General features: G+C 48.5%; 1 protein-coding gene across 6 annotated transcripts in view; it reads left to right on the forward strand.

Annotated features, from left to right (window-relative positions):
* Positions 1-1,432: 1,432 nt before the first annotated feature.
* SLC1A7 (solute carrier family 1 member 7) overlaps positions 1,433-16,521 on the forward strand; it is a 44,387-nt gene continuing 29,298 nt past the window's right edge. Inside the window, exons 1-3 of one of the 6 annotated variants that reach the window (XM_060626275.2) lie at positions 1,433-1,843; positions 6,559-6,663; positions 7,415-7,494. In XM_060626275.2, coding sequence (XP_060482258.1) covers positions 1,667-1,843; positions 6,559-6,663; positions 7,415-7,494 — 362 coding nt within the window. In that variant the 5' untranslated portion in view covers positions 1,433-1,666. The remainder of the gene's footprint in view (positions 1,844-6,558; positions 6,664-7,414; positions 7,495-16,521) is intronic. The other 5 variants (XM_078451898.1, XM_078451899.1, XM_060626273.3 and 2 more) reach the window with 5 other exon arrangements.

Here is a 16,521-nt window from a genome sequence, read left to right on the forward strand (position 1 = left end):
TCCTTTTTTTTTTTTTTTTTGAGACTTTTAATTTTTTTTTTTTAAGTAGGCTCTGTGCCCAAAGTGGGGCTCAAATTCACAACTCCCGAGATCAAGAGTCACATGCTCCACCGACTGAACCAAACAGGCACCACACCCCTAACAGCCCTCACCCCAACCCCCCTGCCATTTCTCTCATTCTAAGGAGGGCAAGACTGAGGCCCAAAAAAGGCAAGGTCACAGAGCTGGTTAAGTTGGGACCAACATCCAGGGGTCCCCCTCCCAGTCGGGAGCTCTGTGCACAGCTTCAGGGCCTGCACCACAGCCCCCTCTGCCTGGACCCCCCAGCCCTACCTGCCATTCCTTGCCCTCTCCTCTCCATCTTCCTCCTTCCCCCCTTCGTCAGGGGAGGACCCCTTGTGCACACGCATGCTCTCCCTGCTGCCGCCTGACTGCCCCTAATGAGATTACAGACTCCTGGTGAGACAGACTAGAGTTAATTCTCTGTAGCTTTAAAGGGCAGGCCAGGCCACAAAAAAAGAGCAAAAAGAAAACTTTGCTCACAAAAATGGCTAAATGTGGACGATGATCCTAACAGCACTTTGCCCTGCTCGGCACAGTGCAGTTCACCCCTGCTTTCACAAATAATCTCTGGATGGGAAGTCACACCAGCGCTAATGATGCTATTAATATGTTTGTTTTTCAAATGGGGAAACTGAGGCACCCTGAGCTTATATGGCTTGCCTGGGGCCACACAGCTAGTAAACAGCAGAGCTGGGAATTGAATAGGTCCCTTGGGCTGTGTCATTTTAAAAAATGATAGGCTATGAGAGCTGACAGGGTTCCCAGCTTCAGGCTTAAAGCAACCTGAGGGATACACATCACAGAGAATGGCCGGCCCCAAGTCTGAACCCAGATCCACTGGGTTCAAATCCTGTAGCCCCCATAATACTGCTGAGCACTTTTGAAGCCATCTGTCTATTCGTGTGGTGGAAATCAAACCAACATAGGCCTGAATTCCACTCTGCTACTGCTGCCTCTGTGAAAATGACCAAGGGACTCTCACTCCTGGGGTCTCCATTTCAGTAAAATGAAGGTTGGAGTCTTAGGGTTGTTGGGTGATTCCGTATGATTCACATAAGTCAAGCAACTAGAACAGGCCGGCGCACAACACGTGTCCTTTGCCTCAGTTTCCTCATCCGTAAAATGATACGTATCAGTACTTACATCTCAGAATCGGTATTAAGATTAAATGCGCTAATGCAAGTAACGTGCTTCTAGAATAGCACCTGCTATGTGATAAATGCTTAATGTTAGTGATTGCTAGTATCCTCTTGCTTTGCCTTCAGTTCTTTCTGGAATGAAGTGGGGGTAAAAATCAAACCAACCGAGCAAGTGTCCCTCTGTTCCTCCTGCAAGTCTCTGGGCCCCTCCCTTGTTTAAGAGGTGCACTTGGCTTTGAGGTCCAAACCCCCAGACCACGTGGCCTGCTCTAATTTCCCAGGCCCTGATCTGTTCCTGGCTCCTAATGACGCAGCCGGTAATAGGATTGTGGCTTCCCTCTGGGGCAGACACACAGGCCATGGCCGTGGGGCTGGCGACTGGTGCTTAGCAACCCTGACCACCTGCCTGCTGAGCAGCCAGTGCCCCTGGCTGGGACGCCGAGCCCCCGGCTGGCCTCACGTGCATGGAATGGTGCTGTGCCTTGTGCCAGCAGACTGGGCTCACCATGGTGCCAGGCGCCGTCCTGGCACGAGGGAGGGATGTGTGCAAGCGGAACGGACTGCTCATCCTGTCTGTGCTATCTGTCACCGTGGGCTGCCTTCTCGGCTTCTTCCTGAGGACCCGTCGCCTATCACCACAGGTCAGCCACCCAGAGCTTCACCGGGTCCCCATCGAGGAGGGGTGTGTGGGCCTGAGGGATCTGGGAATCACAGTCCCACGCCCCGACTCCCTGGTGACATGACAGTGGGTGAGGCACTCTGCCTCTCTGGGTCCCAGTTTTCTCATCTGTAGCACAGGTGTGATAAAACACTGCAGGACTGGAGTGAGGTCCAATAAAATGGTGCAGGAAGTGGTTACAAGTGGCATCACCGGGTGAGTGAGAGGCAAGGACATCTCCTTAGAAGAACCACAGGGCCAAGAGGCATGGGAACAGGAAGAATGAGGACGTGTAAGAATGCAAGGCAGGCATCAGAGAACACCTCTTACAGCAGCTCAGATGAACAGAGAGCCAGGAAGGGTACGCCAGGCAGAAGTAACAGCAGGAGTGAGATGCAGGGCCATGAAAGATTTGGGCATGTATGGAGCAGGCTGTTCATGGCAGCTGGAACGTACACTATGAGGCAGGGGCTGGAGCTCAGGGGCCATCGGGCCTCTGGATCCCATCACCAAGCACAGGCCTGGGACAACTATGAGTAGTTTGGGGCAGGAGAGTGAAATGGTCAGATCTCAGCTTGGAGAGATCATTCTGGTGCTGAGTGCAAGCTGAGGCAGTGATACAGGCAGGGGACCAAATGAGAGGGTGGCTGCAGGGGTGAGACCTACAGCATGATGAACAGGGCACTTGTGAGACCTGTTTCCAAAAGAGGAGCCCTCAGGATGTGGTGGCAGATTGGATGCAGGGCAGGAAATCAGGGCAGGCCCCCAGGTTTCCGGCCTGTGTGATGGCCTGAGCAAGGGCCCCTTTCCCTCTCGGCACCCATCTCCCACGGGACAGGGAAGGACACTCATACGGCATTAAAGAAAAGATTATTCTGACACTTGTTGTAACAGTAAGGGAGACTTTATTCAGGACTATTCAGGACCATGGGAATAGGAGAGAGAGATCAGGCTTAAGTCCGAACACAACAAAGCTGAGGATTTAGAGCCAATGAGCATGGTAAGGGGCCAACAGATAGAAAATTGCTAAGAGGAAACATGGAGGGTGAAGGGATTCCTGCTAAATCAACTTAGCAGGATTCTTGCTGAAGGTAAAGAGGGGGCATTCTCCCTAAACTGCCTTGGCAGGATTTTTGCTATAACTGGGCTAGGCAGGCCGAAGACAAGGCTAAGGATGAGGCCTGGCCGAAAAAGGGCTTAAAGTAGCTCGTCTCGCGTTTGTGCAAGGAGTCTTTGCTGATGGGCTCTTGGAAGATCCCCTATTTCATAAATTTCCTCTTCCTGCAGCTCATGGATACCAGGTGTCAATACACCTGGGGCTCAAGGCATCAGATTTGGTCCCCCATGAAAAGGGAAACACCCCGTCCCTGAGAACTGAGCCCCTATTACAGCAGTAACACTGTTAAGCCACTCTCGGCTATTTAGGGAGAAGCATGGACTCTGGGAGCAGTGGTGGCTCCCAGACCCCTGGACTCTGACTCTACTAGTAAATGGCTGTGAGGCCCTAGGCAAAATGCTGTCTCCTTTCTGGGCTTTGTTTTCCTCATCAGGAGTGGGGGGCACTGTATGTCCACCAGGATTGTTTTGAGAATAAACAAGGATTCATACAGCATGTGGAAGAATGAATGAATTACAGCGGTGCTGAGTGGCTGGTCCTTCACTCCCCTCTCCCTTATCTACCTGTCCAAGTCCGACCTATGTCCAGGAACCATCTCATATTCCATATATTATAAAAGTTCTTCCAGACCTGCCTCACTCTGAACTAATACTCTGCTCCCACACTCATGCCACGCTCAGCCTTCTGCTGTCACCAGCTGCCAGCTGTCTTGCTTCGGAGCCCTTTGTGCAGGTGTCTATCCCTCCCATCAGAATTTAACTTGATGAATATCACATGGGCTTTCACGAGCCAAAATGTGAGTCTAGTTCAGCGCTTGTCACAGAGACAACCCTTGACTCTTTGCCGAATTAAACTGGCAACGGCACAAACAATCTGCAATCTACTTTCTTTAATTTCCCTGAGCAACAAAAAATATATTTCCTGCAGGAAGATTATTTTGTGAAAACAAATTGGAATGCTTCTCATTAAAAGCCAAGCTCCTCCGGGGCCTCCTTTGCCAAAGCGGCCTGCCCCATCTGCTTGGAAATGCAAATGTGTTCCGGTCTGGATTAACCTGCCAGATAAATTGAAGAAAGGATGTGAAGTCTTAGAACAATTATTTGGCAGGAATTGGCTTTCCCAGCATCTTACTTTGAAATCCAGGAGTTGTTTCTGTGATCTCTGCCAGTGACTCAGAAACTAAACCCTTATTTTGTAAGCTTATGCAACAGTCAAAAGTCATAAACAATTTGCACAATGGAAGAATGTCCTACTTGTGAAAAGAACTTAGAAAATCACAGATTTTCTCTTTGGAAATAGTATCTCATTAAAAAAATACAGATTATTTTGAGAGTTCTGGTGAAACCACGGTGAATTTACAATTGCATCCATCTTCCTTTCCTTCCTGGAATCCCACTAAAATTACAGTAATGGAATTGTTTAAAGAAATAAACTCCCAGGAGAATATGAAAGGAGATAGTGGAGAAAAGAAGTCGAGCGAGTACCATAAATTAGGCAAGAAGGGAAGTGGATAGAGTTGAATGATCGCACTTAGTAGGAGCACAGAAAGCTAAAACCTGTGTCTGTAGAAGTAGATGCCACATCACTTTGGCTTAGAGGACTCTAGAAAGGTTCTGCACTTGAAAGTGCACAGAGCTGCAGGAGGCCACGTGAAGTATGGAGGTGAAATCAGGGGCATTGGCTGGAATTTTGTTAACCAGAGCAGTTAGGTCCCTAAGTCCCCTCCAGTTCATGTAATGGGGAGACTCCTTTCCACCCATCTCTACTGTCCTGCCTGTCCCAAAGAGCCAGAGAAGCTTGATTTAGGGATATCAGGCCCACCTGTGTGTGTTGGGGGGGGGGGGGGGGAGGTGATGAGGCACATGCGTCCCACCAATTAGCGGGATCCCCAAAGATTGCTGTCACCTGGGCTTAGACACACCCTCATCCCCTAGTTGGAGTTAGGAAGAGGCTTCTAACTGAAGCCTCAGAGAAAACATCTCCAAATTCTGCTCTCAAGGGGATTCCTCCCCATCCCATCCTATCCCCAGTACAAAAGTCAGACTGTCATCTGTTACCTTCCTTTGAGGAGCCATCACTTGACAAGCTTCACTCATGCACACAGAAGTTTAGTGCCTCACACTTACATATGAGCAGAAGCCAAGGTCAAAGCATCTAACAGAAAGAGACCAAACAAACAGAAAAGAGGGTCTCTATGAAGCAGAGACAATGCAGGAAATAGAAAAAAACATTTAAATCTTTTCTTAAGTTTTTTGGACATGTGAGAGAAGATATCGTGACTGTAAAACAGAACAAGATGCAAAAAGAAAGAACAATCTAAAAACACAAAAAACGTTTTGAAATTCAAGATCTATGAGCCAAGATAAAAATGTCAGTAGCTAGCATAAAGTTGCAGGGATCTCCCAGAACGTAAAACAAGAAGAGATGAAAATAAAAGAACATATAAGGAAGTCAGAGGTGTCCAACATCCAACTCCCTAATAAGAGTTTTAGAGCTAGCAGAACATATGGAGAGAAAAATTTCACAGAGAATATAAGACATTTTCTCAGAAGCAAAAAATATGCACACCACTATGAATTTTAAAAAAAAAAAAAAGAAGAAAATCAGAAAATCTCGTCCTGTGGGACATCACCTCATGAAAATTACAGAAAACTGGAAATTGACAGATATTCCTTCCATGGATCTGAGGGAATAGAACAAGTCTCAGCTAAGGGATAGGAAGAATGGTTCCAAACATCATAAGCAACTCTAGAATCTAGAAGACAAGGGGGAGGGAAATTCTTTCAAACTAAGAATTTTATATTTGGCCAGACTACTATCGGACATAAGGGTACAATAAAGCATTTTTGTTCATGCTCATGGGGCTCAGAAGTTTCTCTCCCATTCACCCTTATTTTTTAAAGACTTTCTGGCTCATTGGAAACCACAGTAGAACGGGACAAGGAGACTTGATTTCTGGTCCTGCACAGTCACTGCTAAGTCCCCTCCCTCTCTTGGCTCAGCTCAACTAGATCTTTAAAACCCCTTTCTCAGCACCAAAATTCTATGAGTTGGGGCTTTTCAAAGTATCAGACTATTAACCAAGTGTTATGTTTTTAAAAAAAAATGGTTCCAAGTACAAAAATTTAACTTGGATGGTGCTTGAAAGTCCCTGTACCGGCCTCACCCACAACCTTACCCTCAGGAAGGTGGCCTCAAGCATGGTTTGCTAGAAATAGCAAAACAATTAAATTGAATTTAGAAACTTAAAAACAGCACACTCAGTTAAATTTGAATTTCAAGTGAACAACAAAAATTATTTGTTGTTGGGGCGCCTGGGTGGCTCAGTGGTTAAGGGTCCGACTTTGGCTCAGGTCATGATCTCACAGTTTGTGAGTTCCAGCCTGGAATCAGGTTCTGTGCTGACAGCTCAGAGCCCACTTTGGATCTTCTGTATCCCTCTCTCTGCCCCTCCCCCAGTAGCACACTCTCTCACTCACTCTCTTTCTCTCAAAAATAAATAAACATTTAAAAAAATTATTTGTTGTTCATACGAAATTCATATGAAATTCAGCTGGGCTTAGTGACCCCTTCTACTTCAGCTGTCAGGTTCTGGACATGTGACTCTGGAGACAGCTGACGGGCGAGGAGACCTAATCCAAGGCCCCAAGGGTAGGCTAGACCCAGCGGCCTGTGAGGAAGCCAATGTAAGAACTCTGCTCGGTAGGGTCTCTTTATACTGGATGGTGTCCCACCAACCCGATTCTCTCTCCTTTGCCAGGAGGCTGGCAAGAACCCATGATGATGCCAGGATGGGTTGGGGGTGGGGAGGCACCAGAGAATGGGCCCAATGCAGAAGAAGAAACTGACTCAAGAATGTCATGCTCTGTGGATGAGTCAGTCTCCCCATAAACTAGACTGAGAATTCCGTTGCAGGAACTGTGCCTAATTCATTCTGGGGTACCCAGCACGATGCTTGGCCATATGGGCTGAATGAACGTGTGAACAGTATATGGCCCTGTCCTCTTGCCACTTACCATCTGCTACATGAATTATACCATGAATGGGCAGATGAATGGTGCAGAGGTGGAGGAGAGCTGTCATTTACTGTGATTACTGAACACTTACTCTCATCCAGGCACTCTGCCAGGTGCTTTATGTACCTCCTCTCATTTAAGCCTCCAAATGATCCTATGAAGTAGTTGTTACCCTTGTTACAGTTGAGAAAAACTCAGAGAGATCGAGTAACTAGCTTAAGGCCACACAGCTAGTTACAGGGGGTCAAGATTAGAACCCAAGTCTGCTTGGCTCCAAAGCCAGTGCTTCCTCTGTGGACTCTGCTGTCCACGTGCTGGACAAGAGAGGGTGGGTGAATCAGGGCTTTGAACGTTGTAAAGAATGGAGCAGCTGTGAGGTCGGTACTGCCTGCTATAACCCCAGCTCTTCCTGCATTTTCAGGAAATTAGTTACTTCCAGTTTCCTGGAGAGCTCCTGATGAGGATGTTGAAGATGCTGATCCTGCCACTGGTGGTCTCCAGGTGAGGGAGGGGCAGGTGTTTGGCTGGGAGGCCAGGGCTGGGAGGGGAGAAGATTCTGTACAGATTCAGTAGGTGCCCTGCTCCTGCTGTGGGTGGCTGGCCTGAAAACTGATTGGGGGTCTTTATGGGCACTCGGGTGTGGCACGGGCTGCTGAAGCCCGGGTGGTTCAGTGGCACCAGTTATTTCAGTCCCATTCAATGGACTTTTTAGTGACTTAAAAAAGTGACTTGGTGTCATAGGACGTGACCTGGCTCCCAGGTAGCTTAGGGCCAGGAAGTTCAGGGATTGCTTCCCAGCAGAGGGGCTCTTTATGGTGAATGCAGCAGGGTGTGGGGAAAAGACAACTTTGGAGACACTCATGAGATAATATGCTGGCTCAGCTCTGCAACCTTGGACGGTTCCCAGACTCCTCTGAGCTTCAGTTCCCTCACCTATACAATGAGAATAATAGCACCTACTCCAAAGGGTTGTTGCAAGGACTGTATGAGACTATATACTTGCATGTGCTAGATGTTCGAAGGACTGGGTCACAGAGTGTGAGGAACGGTGGTGGGAGCTGAAGTTGGGGGGAGGTTCTTGTCCCAGCATGAAAGACCTTGTATGCCAGGCTTAAGAATTCAGACTTTACTCACTGGGGGAGGACCACTGGAAATCACTGGAGATCACCTGTCTCTACCAATGGCATGCTGTGTGCCCTTGAGCAAGCCCTTGCCCCTCTCTGCGTCTCAGATTTCCTCACCTATAACAAGCTGGCTGCTCCAGGTGCTAAGAGCCCTTCATTGCTCTGAGGCTGTGGGTTTGGAATCCTCACCTCCCAGGACTTCTCTGCAGGGAGGGAGGTGCACACATCTCTGAGACCTGTATGTGTGTGTTGGAGGGGGGTAGTGGGGTCTGTCCCTTAGGGCAGGGTCATCGCTTCGCAGCCTCCCTGCTGCTGAGCCCTGAGACATGAGCCAACTCCTCTCCCCTTTCCCTCTAGTGCTGGGAGGCACTCTCTACTCCCCGCAGGGGTGCTTTGTCAAGTACAGTTCGACTTCCTGCAGGCAGCACTTAGGTCTCTCAGGACTCAGCCTCCATCCCATCCAAGACTCTGCTGAAACACAGCTTCCCTCCCTCCAGAAGCTTTCCCTGATTCCCCAACCCACTCTGCTTGTCATCTCCTCTCTATGCATCTTTTGAGTCATTCACTGGGTCAGTGAATCTGTCAAGGTCACCAGTAGCTTCCATGTTGCTAAATCCAAAGGACACTCTCAGTTCCTGCTCTGTGTGACCTCTCTCTCCACAGCAGTTGCTACACTTGATAGAGCAGCTGATCCCCCCCTTTCCCTCTTGAAATCCTCCTCTTGGTGCTCCCCTCCTCCCTGCCTCTGTGGTTGCCTGCTCTCTGCCCCTTTATCCCAGCTTCTCTTCCTCTACTCCTCTCTGAATGTCGTCGCTTTCGAGACTTCTCTCGTCCATTCTCATGGCTTTGAGGTATGACCCAGAAGCCCAACACTCCAAGTACAGATTTCCCCCCCAGACCTCTCATCTGAGCACCACACTTGAACTACCTATTTGACATCGCTCCTGGATATTCAACAGGTGTCTCAAATTTAGTGTCACCAGCCTGAGATTTTACCCCACAAACCAGTTCCTTCTCCTGTTTTCTGCTTGTCATTACACGGCAGCTCCGTCCACCCAGCTATTCAAACCTCCTTGCTTATTCCCGTCCCATCCCCACCACCAGCCCGTCTGCCAGTGACTGCGTCTGGTTCTGCCTCCCAGTGCCAACCCAGCTTCACCCCCACCACACGGGTCCAGACTCCACAGTAACCTCACTGGCCTCCTGGCTTTGGTCCTTGTTCCCCTCCTACCCATACTCCACCCAGTGGTCAGAGTTACCTCCTGAAAAGCCATCTGGGCCATGCCATTCATTAACCCGAATGAACATGACATTCCATGGCATTTAGAACAAACTCTCCCGCCCTTACCCTGATCTCAGAGGCCCTGCCTGATCCTTCCCTGCCTGCAACCCACCTCATGCCAGGCCCCACTCACTCCAGTCCCACTGGCCTTTTAGACCAGACCGAAACCTCCCCCACCTCAGGGTCTCCACACATGCTGTTCCTTCTGCCTCCAACACTTCATATCTCTTCCTCTTGATCTTTTTTTTTTTTTAATATAACTTATTGTCAAGTTGGCTAACATACAGTGTATACAGTGTGCTCTTGGTTTTGGGGGTAGATTCCCATGATTCAACGTTTACATACAGCACCCAGTGCTCATCCCAACAAGTGCCCTCCTCAAGGCCCATCACCCATTTCCCCCTCCTCTTCCTCTTCTTTAGATCTCCATGTCACCGTCACTGCCTTAGAAAGGCCTGCCCCACCCGTCCCCCTCACCACCACCTTCACTCTGCCTCACCACACCCTATTCCTTTCCCGGCACAGCCCTACCATCCACTGTTTTCCTGTATGTATTCACTTGTTTGCTTGTTTCTTGATCTCCCACAGGACCATAAAGTCTGTAAAGGCAGAGACAGTAGTCTGCTGAGGTTCCACTCTGGACCTAGCCAAGTGCCTGGCACATAGTAGGTACTCCTTAATACTTGTCAAGTGAATCAGTGAAGGAATTCAACAATCAGGCATTGTGCTCTCTGGGCACTTGACCCTGTCCTGGGTGCTGCACATATAGAGATCAATGAGGGTCAGTCCTGGCAGAGCTCACAGGCTGTGAGGGAGAAAACAGATGGTTACATGACAGCTAGGTAAGTGTGTCAATGGAAGAAGCAGAAGACTCTTCTCTTTTCTCCTTTTTCCCTGGATTTATTATGATATAAGGCGCAGGAATCCTGTTAGGTGGCTCTATGGTCCTTTGCCATGACCGTCCTTTACTGCCCAGGTGTCACCACGTACTCAGAACAGAAATACCTCAAAGACAGAGGGTTTGCATGGACTTGGAGTCCCACAGACCTGGGCTCCCACCCTGGCGCTGTTGTTTTCTGGCTGTGTGATCTTGGGCAAGTCATTTGACTTTTAAAAAGGCCTGGAGTCAGTCAGAGACCTGGGACCTAGACATGCTGCTACCACAAATTATCACATGATCTTAGGTAAGGCACCTTCACTCTGGGCCTTGGTTTACCCAGCTTACCTAGCGACTAAGGGCCTGTCCAGCTCTCCAAGTCCTGTCTCTCACTAGACAGAAGTGCTTTCTCTGGGCTGGGAATGGAATGCGGTATTAACTTGAGAAAAGCCAGTGTGTGTTCACACATTTCCTTTGTTTATTATACAGTTTGGGCTCATGCAGAGCAACTGTGTCACTGAAAAATGGAAGTGCTTTCATATTCTCCTACTAAGGGAGAATTGAACCTTCTTAAGGGGGAAAAAATGACACATTTCTAAGCCCCAAACCCTCTGTCCTTGAACTCACCTTCCTTTAGCTTCAACTGTGATCCATCCATCCATCGGTCGTCCACAGTTCCCCGAGCGCTTGCTCCTGGACACTTCAAGGCTGTGATCCCTGTCCTCCAGGAGCAGCCACTCCCATGTGACCACTCAGGGCAGAGCAAAATCGCCAGAGCTGCCTCGACAGTTCAGAGGTCAGGGATTTTCTGCAGAGTAACCGCTCCAGGGCAGTGGGAGGATACACATTAAGGCACATTTGCTCCCAGGTCCGATAACCTGCAATTCTGGGTGCCAGGCCACCTCTGTATCAGCAGAACCTGCCACCCCGTTCCTATGCCACATCCCTGGGATCAGGCTGGTTATGTCAGGAGCCCCTAAGTGGGCCGCATGCTTTTCTGCCTCCATACCTTTGCTCCCGTTGTTCCTCCTTCCACGAATGCCCTCTTCTCTTCCCAATTAAAGCCTCACTCTGCGTGCAAGACCTAGCTCAAGGTGCCGTGTGCAGTTCCCCCAGCTCTTTATTTATTAATAACGATTGATGATGACCGGTCTCCACCGCAGGTGCTGCTCATAACCCTGGGTATACTCAGTATTGTTAGTTCAATGAATTCACAGTCACAGCTGGCACACCACATGATGGGGTACAGACCCCGTTTTTGTACAGTAGTGAAACAGCATTCCTATCTGGATGAGCCACTCCTAGGCCAGAAATTCCCTCTGCCAAGGTCACCAGTTGCTGTGACCCCTCCATGGAGAAGGACCATGTGCATCACTGTGTTTTTATGTGAGATACTGGGAGGGGGTCGGGTTCATTGTCCCCCTTGTCAATGGTGGTGGTCAGTGTAACAGATTTTTGCAGGAGACAGAAAATGAATAGACGAGCAAAGGGGGATGATGAGGTATAAAGAAATATGGGTGGTAATGGTGGGCAGTTGACACAAAGGATGATAAGATCCTATGCCTGCCTTCAGGAGTCTCACCATCTGGAAAGGGGACAGTCACAGAAACACTTTGTTTTAGAGAAAGGAGGCCCAACTCGAGCCAGCCTGGGTTGGAGCCCAGCTCAGTCAGTCTTCCCACAGCCTAGCATCTTCCAGCTCTTGGACATCTTGTCTCTAGAATCCACTCCAAACCAGCACCTGGCCTGAGCCCCCTCCTCAGACAGGCATGCCATAGTCCAGCTGAGTGCAACCTCCCCTTGGCCAGTTGTGGCTTCCTAATTTGCAATGAGGGAGGTGAGCAAACAGTACTGGTAGGTGTGGCTGAGAATCTGCAGGAGACTCCAGGGGAAGAGCACTTACTGGACGTGTGACCCTGATCAAGTCCCAGCATCTGAGCCTTAGTGACCATCCCTGTAAAATGGGGACAACACCCACCTCTCTCACAGGGTTATTCTCAGAATGAAATAAGATCATGTACTTGGAGCACCCAGCATATCTCCTGATCTATTATGAATGTAGCATGTTTTCTCTAACTTATTAAGGCTTCTCCAAGGCCCAGATGAGATGTTTCATGAACCTGTTTTGCACCCGTTTTGCTCTCAGCAGGCAACCCCTTTGGGTGACCTGTTCTTCCTTCGCGCTTTCACTTAGCACCTGCAGCTTACATGTCACTTTCTCTGGAAAGTCTCTCTGGACTCAGGCACACCTGGGAACACTGATACAGACCTGCATGTAGGTCTGAGTCCTGCACACCTGTGTTCATGGCAGCCTTCCCAGGCACGTGGACGAGGTGCCATGCACGTCCACACGGCACACACATGTCACCTGTGCCCAGAGCCATTCCCCGTGTGATGGGTGTCGAAGTCTCCTCAACCTCCATGAACCCTAGTGCTCACTACCTCTGGCTCTGCTCTGCCCTCGCATTCCTGCAACTAGTCAGGGGACAGCCTTCGTCAGTCTCCCATGCACACACATATCCCTGCTTCAAACAGTACATAAATTTAGCAATTTTCATTGACAGTTGGGAGCAAGATCACAGGTAAGGATTACACTGAGAAGTGTAAGCCCTTCAGCCATCTCGTGGTTCTCTCTCTCTCTCTCTGTACATTCGTTATCTATTACTATGGAACAAATTACCACAAACTTAGCCAATTAACACAACCCCCATTTATTATCTACCACTTTCTGTGGCTCAGAATCCCAGGCATAGCTTAGTTGGATCCTCTGCTCGGGGTCTCATGAGGCTGCAAAGTGTAAGCTGAGCTGTGTTCTCCTCTGAAGTCTTGGCTGGGGAAGAATCTATTTCCAAGCTCATTTGAGTTGGTGGCAGAAGTCATTTCCTTGTGGCTGTTTGTCTGAGGGCCCCCCTCCTTAATGGCTATCAGCTGGAGGCCACCTTTGAGTCCTAGAGGCTACCTGTGGTTCTCTGCCTGCTGGCTCTCGCCAAAGGCAATTCCCAACATAATTTTTTGCTTCATCAAGGCAAGAAGGAGGATCCCTCACTCTCCAGTCTTCTGAGACAGTCCTTTATAGCATAATCACAGGAGTGACATCCCATCACCTTTGCCATATTCTATTAGTTAGAAGCGAGTTCCAGATCCCACCTACACTTAGGGAGGGAGAGTATACAAGGGTGTGGATCATTGGAGGGTCAATTTAGGGTGTATCCACTTCTTTCTTTCTCTCTCCCCACCTCCCTTCTCTCTACCCCTATTCCAAGACCAGCCAGAAATCCTGTCCTCCTTGTCTTTTACAAGTCATTTCCACGCATGCCCTGCTCTTGGACTGGGGCGGGGTGGGGTGCTGCTCAGCTCTTGGTCCAAGTAGCTTATCGAGGAATTTCTTCTAAACAAGGACAACTCTCTTACTATAAAAATAATTCTGAAGAAAATAAGTTTCTCGGGGGACCTGAGTGGTGCAGTCAATTGAGCATCCAACTTCAGCTCAGGTCATGATCTCATGGTTCATGGGGTCGAGCCCCACATCAGGCTCTGTGCTGACAGCTCAAACCTAGAGCCTGCTTCAGATTCTGTGTCTCCCTCTCTCTCTGCCCCTCCCTTGCTTGTGATCGGTCTCTCAAAAATAAGTAAGTGTTAAAAAATTTTTTGAAAAGAAAATAAATTTCTCTATCTCTTTTACAGGAACATCCCAGGGCCTACTATAGAGCAGGTACCTAATAAATGAATATTAAATGGGTTAAGAGCAGTGGAAGGGCAGCTAAGGCAGAATTCAGGGAAGTTTCATGACCAACATTTGAACTGACGCTTGGAGGATGGTTAGGAGTTGCCTTTAAATATTTTTTTGTATTTAAAACATTCTATAGGGGCACCTAGGTGGCTCAGTTGGTTGAGCATCTGACTCTTGATTTGGGCTCAGGTCATGATTCCAGGTCGTGGGATCGAGCCCCACATCAGGCTCCATACTGAGCATGGAGCCTGCTTAATATTCTCACTGTCTCTCTCTCTCTCCCTCCTCCCCTCTCCCCTGCTTGTGCTCCCTCTCTGTGTGTCTAAAATTAAAAATAAATAAATAAAATTCTATACTTCTAGACACTTTAGATAATTGAGGGAAAAAATCCCCCATTACCCTTCAGTCTTAATTCTGCCACTGTTATCTTTTTTCCCTATAAATGTTTGCTCTTATTCTTAGTAGTGAATCATGAAGCCCAGGGTGTAGGGTGTAGTCCTTGGCTGACTGCTTCAGAAGCTCACCCTCATCTGAGCCCCTGAGCTGGCTGGGCCAGTCCTCTGATGCTGACAGGAGGCAACCAAATAAACCAAATGCCAACTTATTCATTCACAAAGTTATACATACGACTGGTTATACATATAACTGCTAAGGAGCACAGGTGCGCACAGTCTGGCCAGAGCGTTTCTCCCTGTAGCCTCACCACTTGGGGAACCCACTGGTTACATGTTTGCCCGCAGGACAATTTGAGTTTTTAATTGTAAAACCAGTGTGACTTCAGGTTTGCCACTTTAGTTATTTTCTGGGTCCCACCTGGTGGAGTCCCATCATATGTGCATTTAACTTAAACAAAATCAGTTACATACGCTGTGGGAAACAGAGAAAAATAATTTAAAGGAGGAGGAGGCTGCTCCCATTCAAAGAGCTGTGCTCTTGAGGTGGGTGTGCTTTGCACTAAGCCAGTCTTGGTCCCCATGTGCCTCTCAAAGTGTGAGCCTCTCCCTGCAGCAATTGTGATTCTAGGGCATGAAGAGGAGATTGGGTTTGTTTTTTTCCCCTTTACATCATGGCTTCTGAGTACGCAGACTGCTTCAGCTGGTGTTCACCTAAAGAAACAGCAAACCCATTTCAAGTCGGGAAGAAAACTGCCTTGAGTGAACTTATATAAAACTATGCCTCCTCAACTTCATGGGCAACTTAAGGGACCTTCAAGGCAAATTTAATTATACTTGGTTTTTGCTTTATGTACTGACTTCAGAACTGAATAGGCTGAATATAGTCCTACTCCTCTGTACAGCGGGAAGCCTAGTGTCTTCCTCTTGAGGCTGTACTATTGGCCAAAGTCAGCTTATTTCCTTCGGTGAGCTTCCAGCCAAGTAGATGGAACAGAACATTGGATCTTACCTCTAGCCCTGCTGCTCTGGTTCCTACCGCATGGTGTCGCTGTTGAACACAGGTCCTGCATGGTCTGGTTCAAGTCGGCACACTGCAGGTGCATATTCCTGCTCTGGCTCCTAGACCCACTGAAGTGCCCAGTCGTTGTTCCTCAAGGCAGCCATGCCCTGAGCTCTGGTCCCTTTTTCCCCACTGTTGCATTAGCCCTGGGGACTTTTAGTGCCAGCAGATCGTGGTCATAGGCACCCTGGTATACCCTGACCCTAACTTCAAATCACAGGGAGCAGGGGTTGGGATCTTAGTCTCTTTTCTCTCAGAAGGCTCCTGGGCCTCTCATGCAAACTGATGCACCCTTTCATAACTCTGCATGCAGCTCTTAAAGTCTCAAGGTCTTAAGATGTGTCCGTCAACCCACAAAGTCTCTCCTTTCCCCTGGACTAAGTGTGCCTTCTCACCTTATATTTGCCATTTGAAAATGTTTTCCAAAAATTAAGTCGGCTGCAAGGAGACTATAGAAGAAGCCTCAGACAAAATTTAGAAAATCCCGCCTCCCGTCACATTGGCCTAGCAGTAGTCTGATGGTTAGGACCTGCCACAGCATTGTCAAAGCCCTTGAATGAGGGCTCCCCTCCCATGGGTGGTGCTTGGGTAGGTCCTGAGGGCTTTGCAGCTCTCAGCGCTCTTCTCTGTGCCCCACTGCTGATTGATCCCATGTGAATTACGCCTCTTCCACTAGAAAAGTCAAGCCTTTGGAGCCTTGGGGGCCTTCCTTTCCTGTTTCCTCTCAGTGATAGCACCTGTCACTACTCCGATCCCTTTTCCTTTTAATATACAGTTTATCTCAAAGAGTACTGGCAATTTTCTGTTCCTTTACATTCTTGGAGGATACCTTACTGTTACTTTCTGCAAAAAGAAATCTAGGTGCTTCTTCTTTTTTCTTTTTCACTCAATGTGATGTCATAAGAATTGTCCATGCTGTACCCTCATCTCCATAATCTTGTTTTCATCTTGCACTTGGGCTGGAACAGAGTTTGTGAAGCCCTTTTCCTTTCACTTGACACTTAGGATGCTGCTGGATATCCTTTTGGGGCATCACTCTGTCCCACGACTCCAGACTTAC

The sequence above is a fragment of the Panthera onca genome, chromosome C1 (assembly GCF_046562875.1).
Source record: "Panthera onca isolate mPanOnc1 chromosome C1, mPanOnc1 haplotype 2, whole genome shotgun sequence".
In the NCBI taxonomy this organism is placed as follows: Eukaryota; Metazoa; Chordata; class Mammalia; order Carnivora; family Felidae; genus Panthera; species Panthera onca.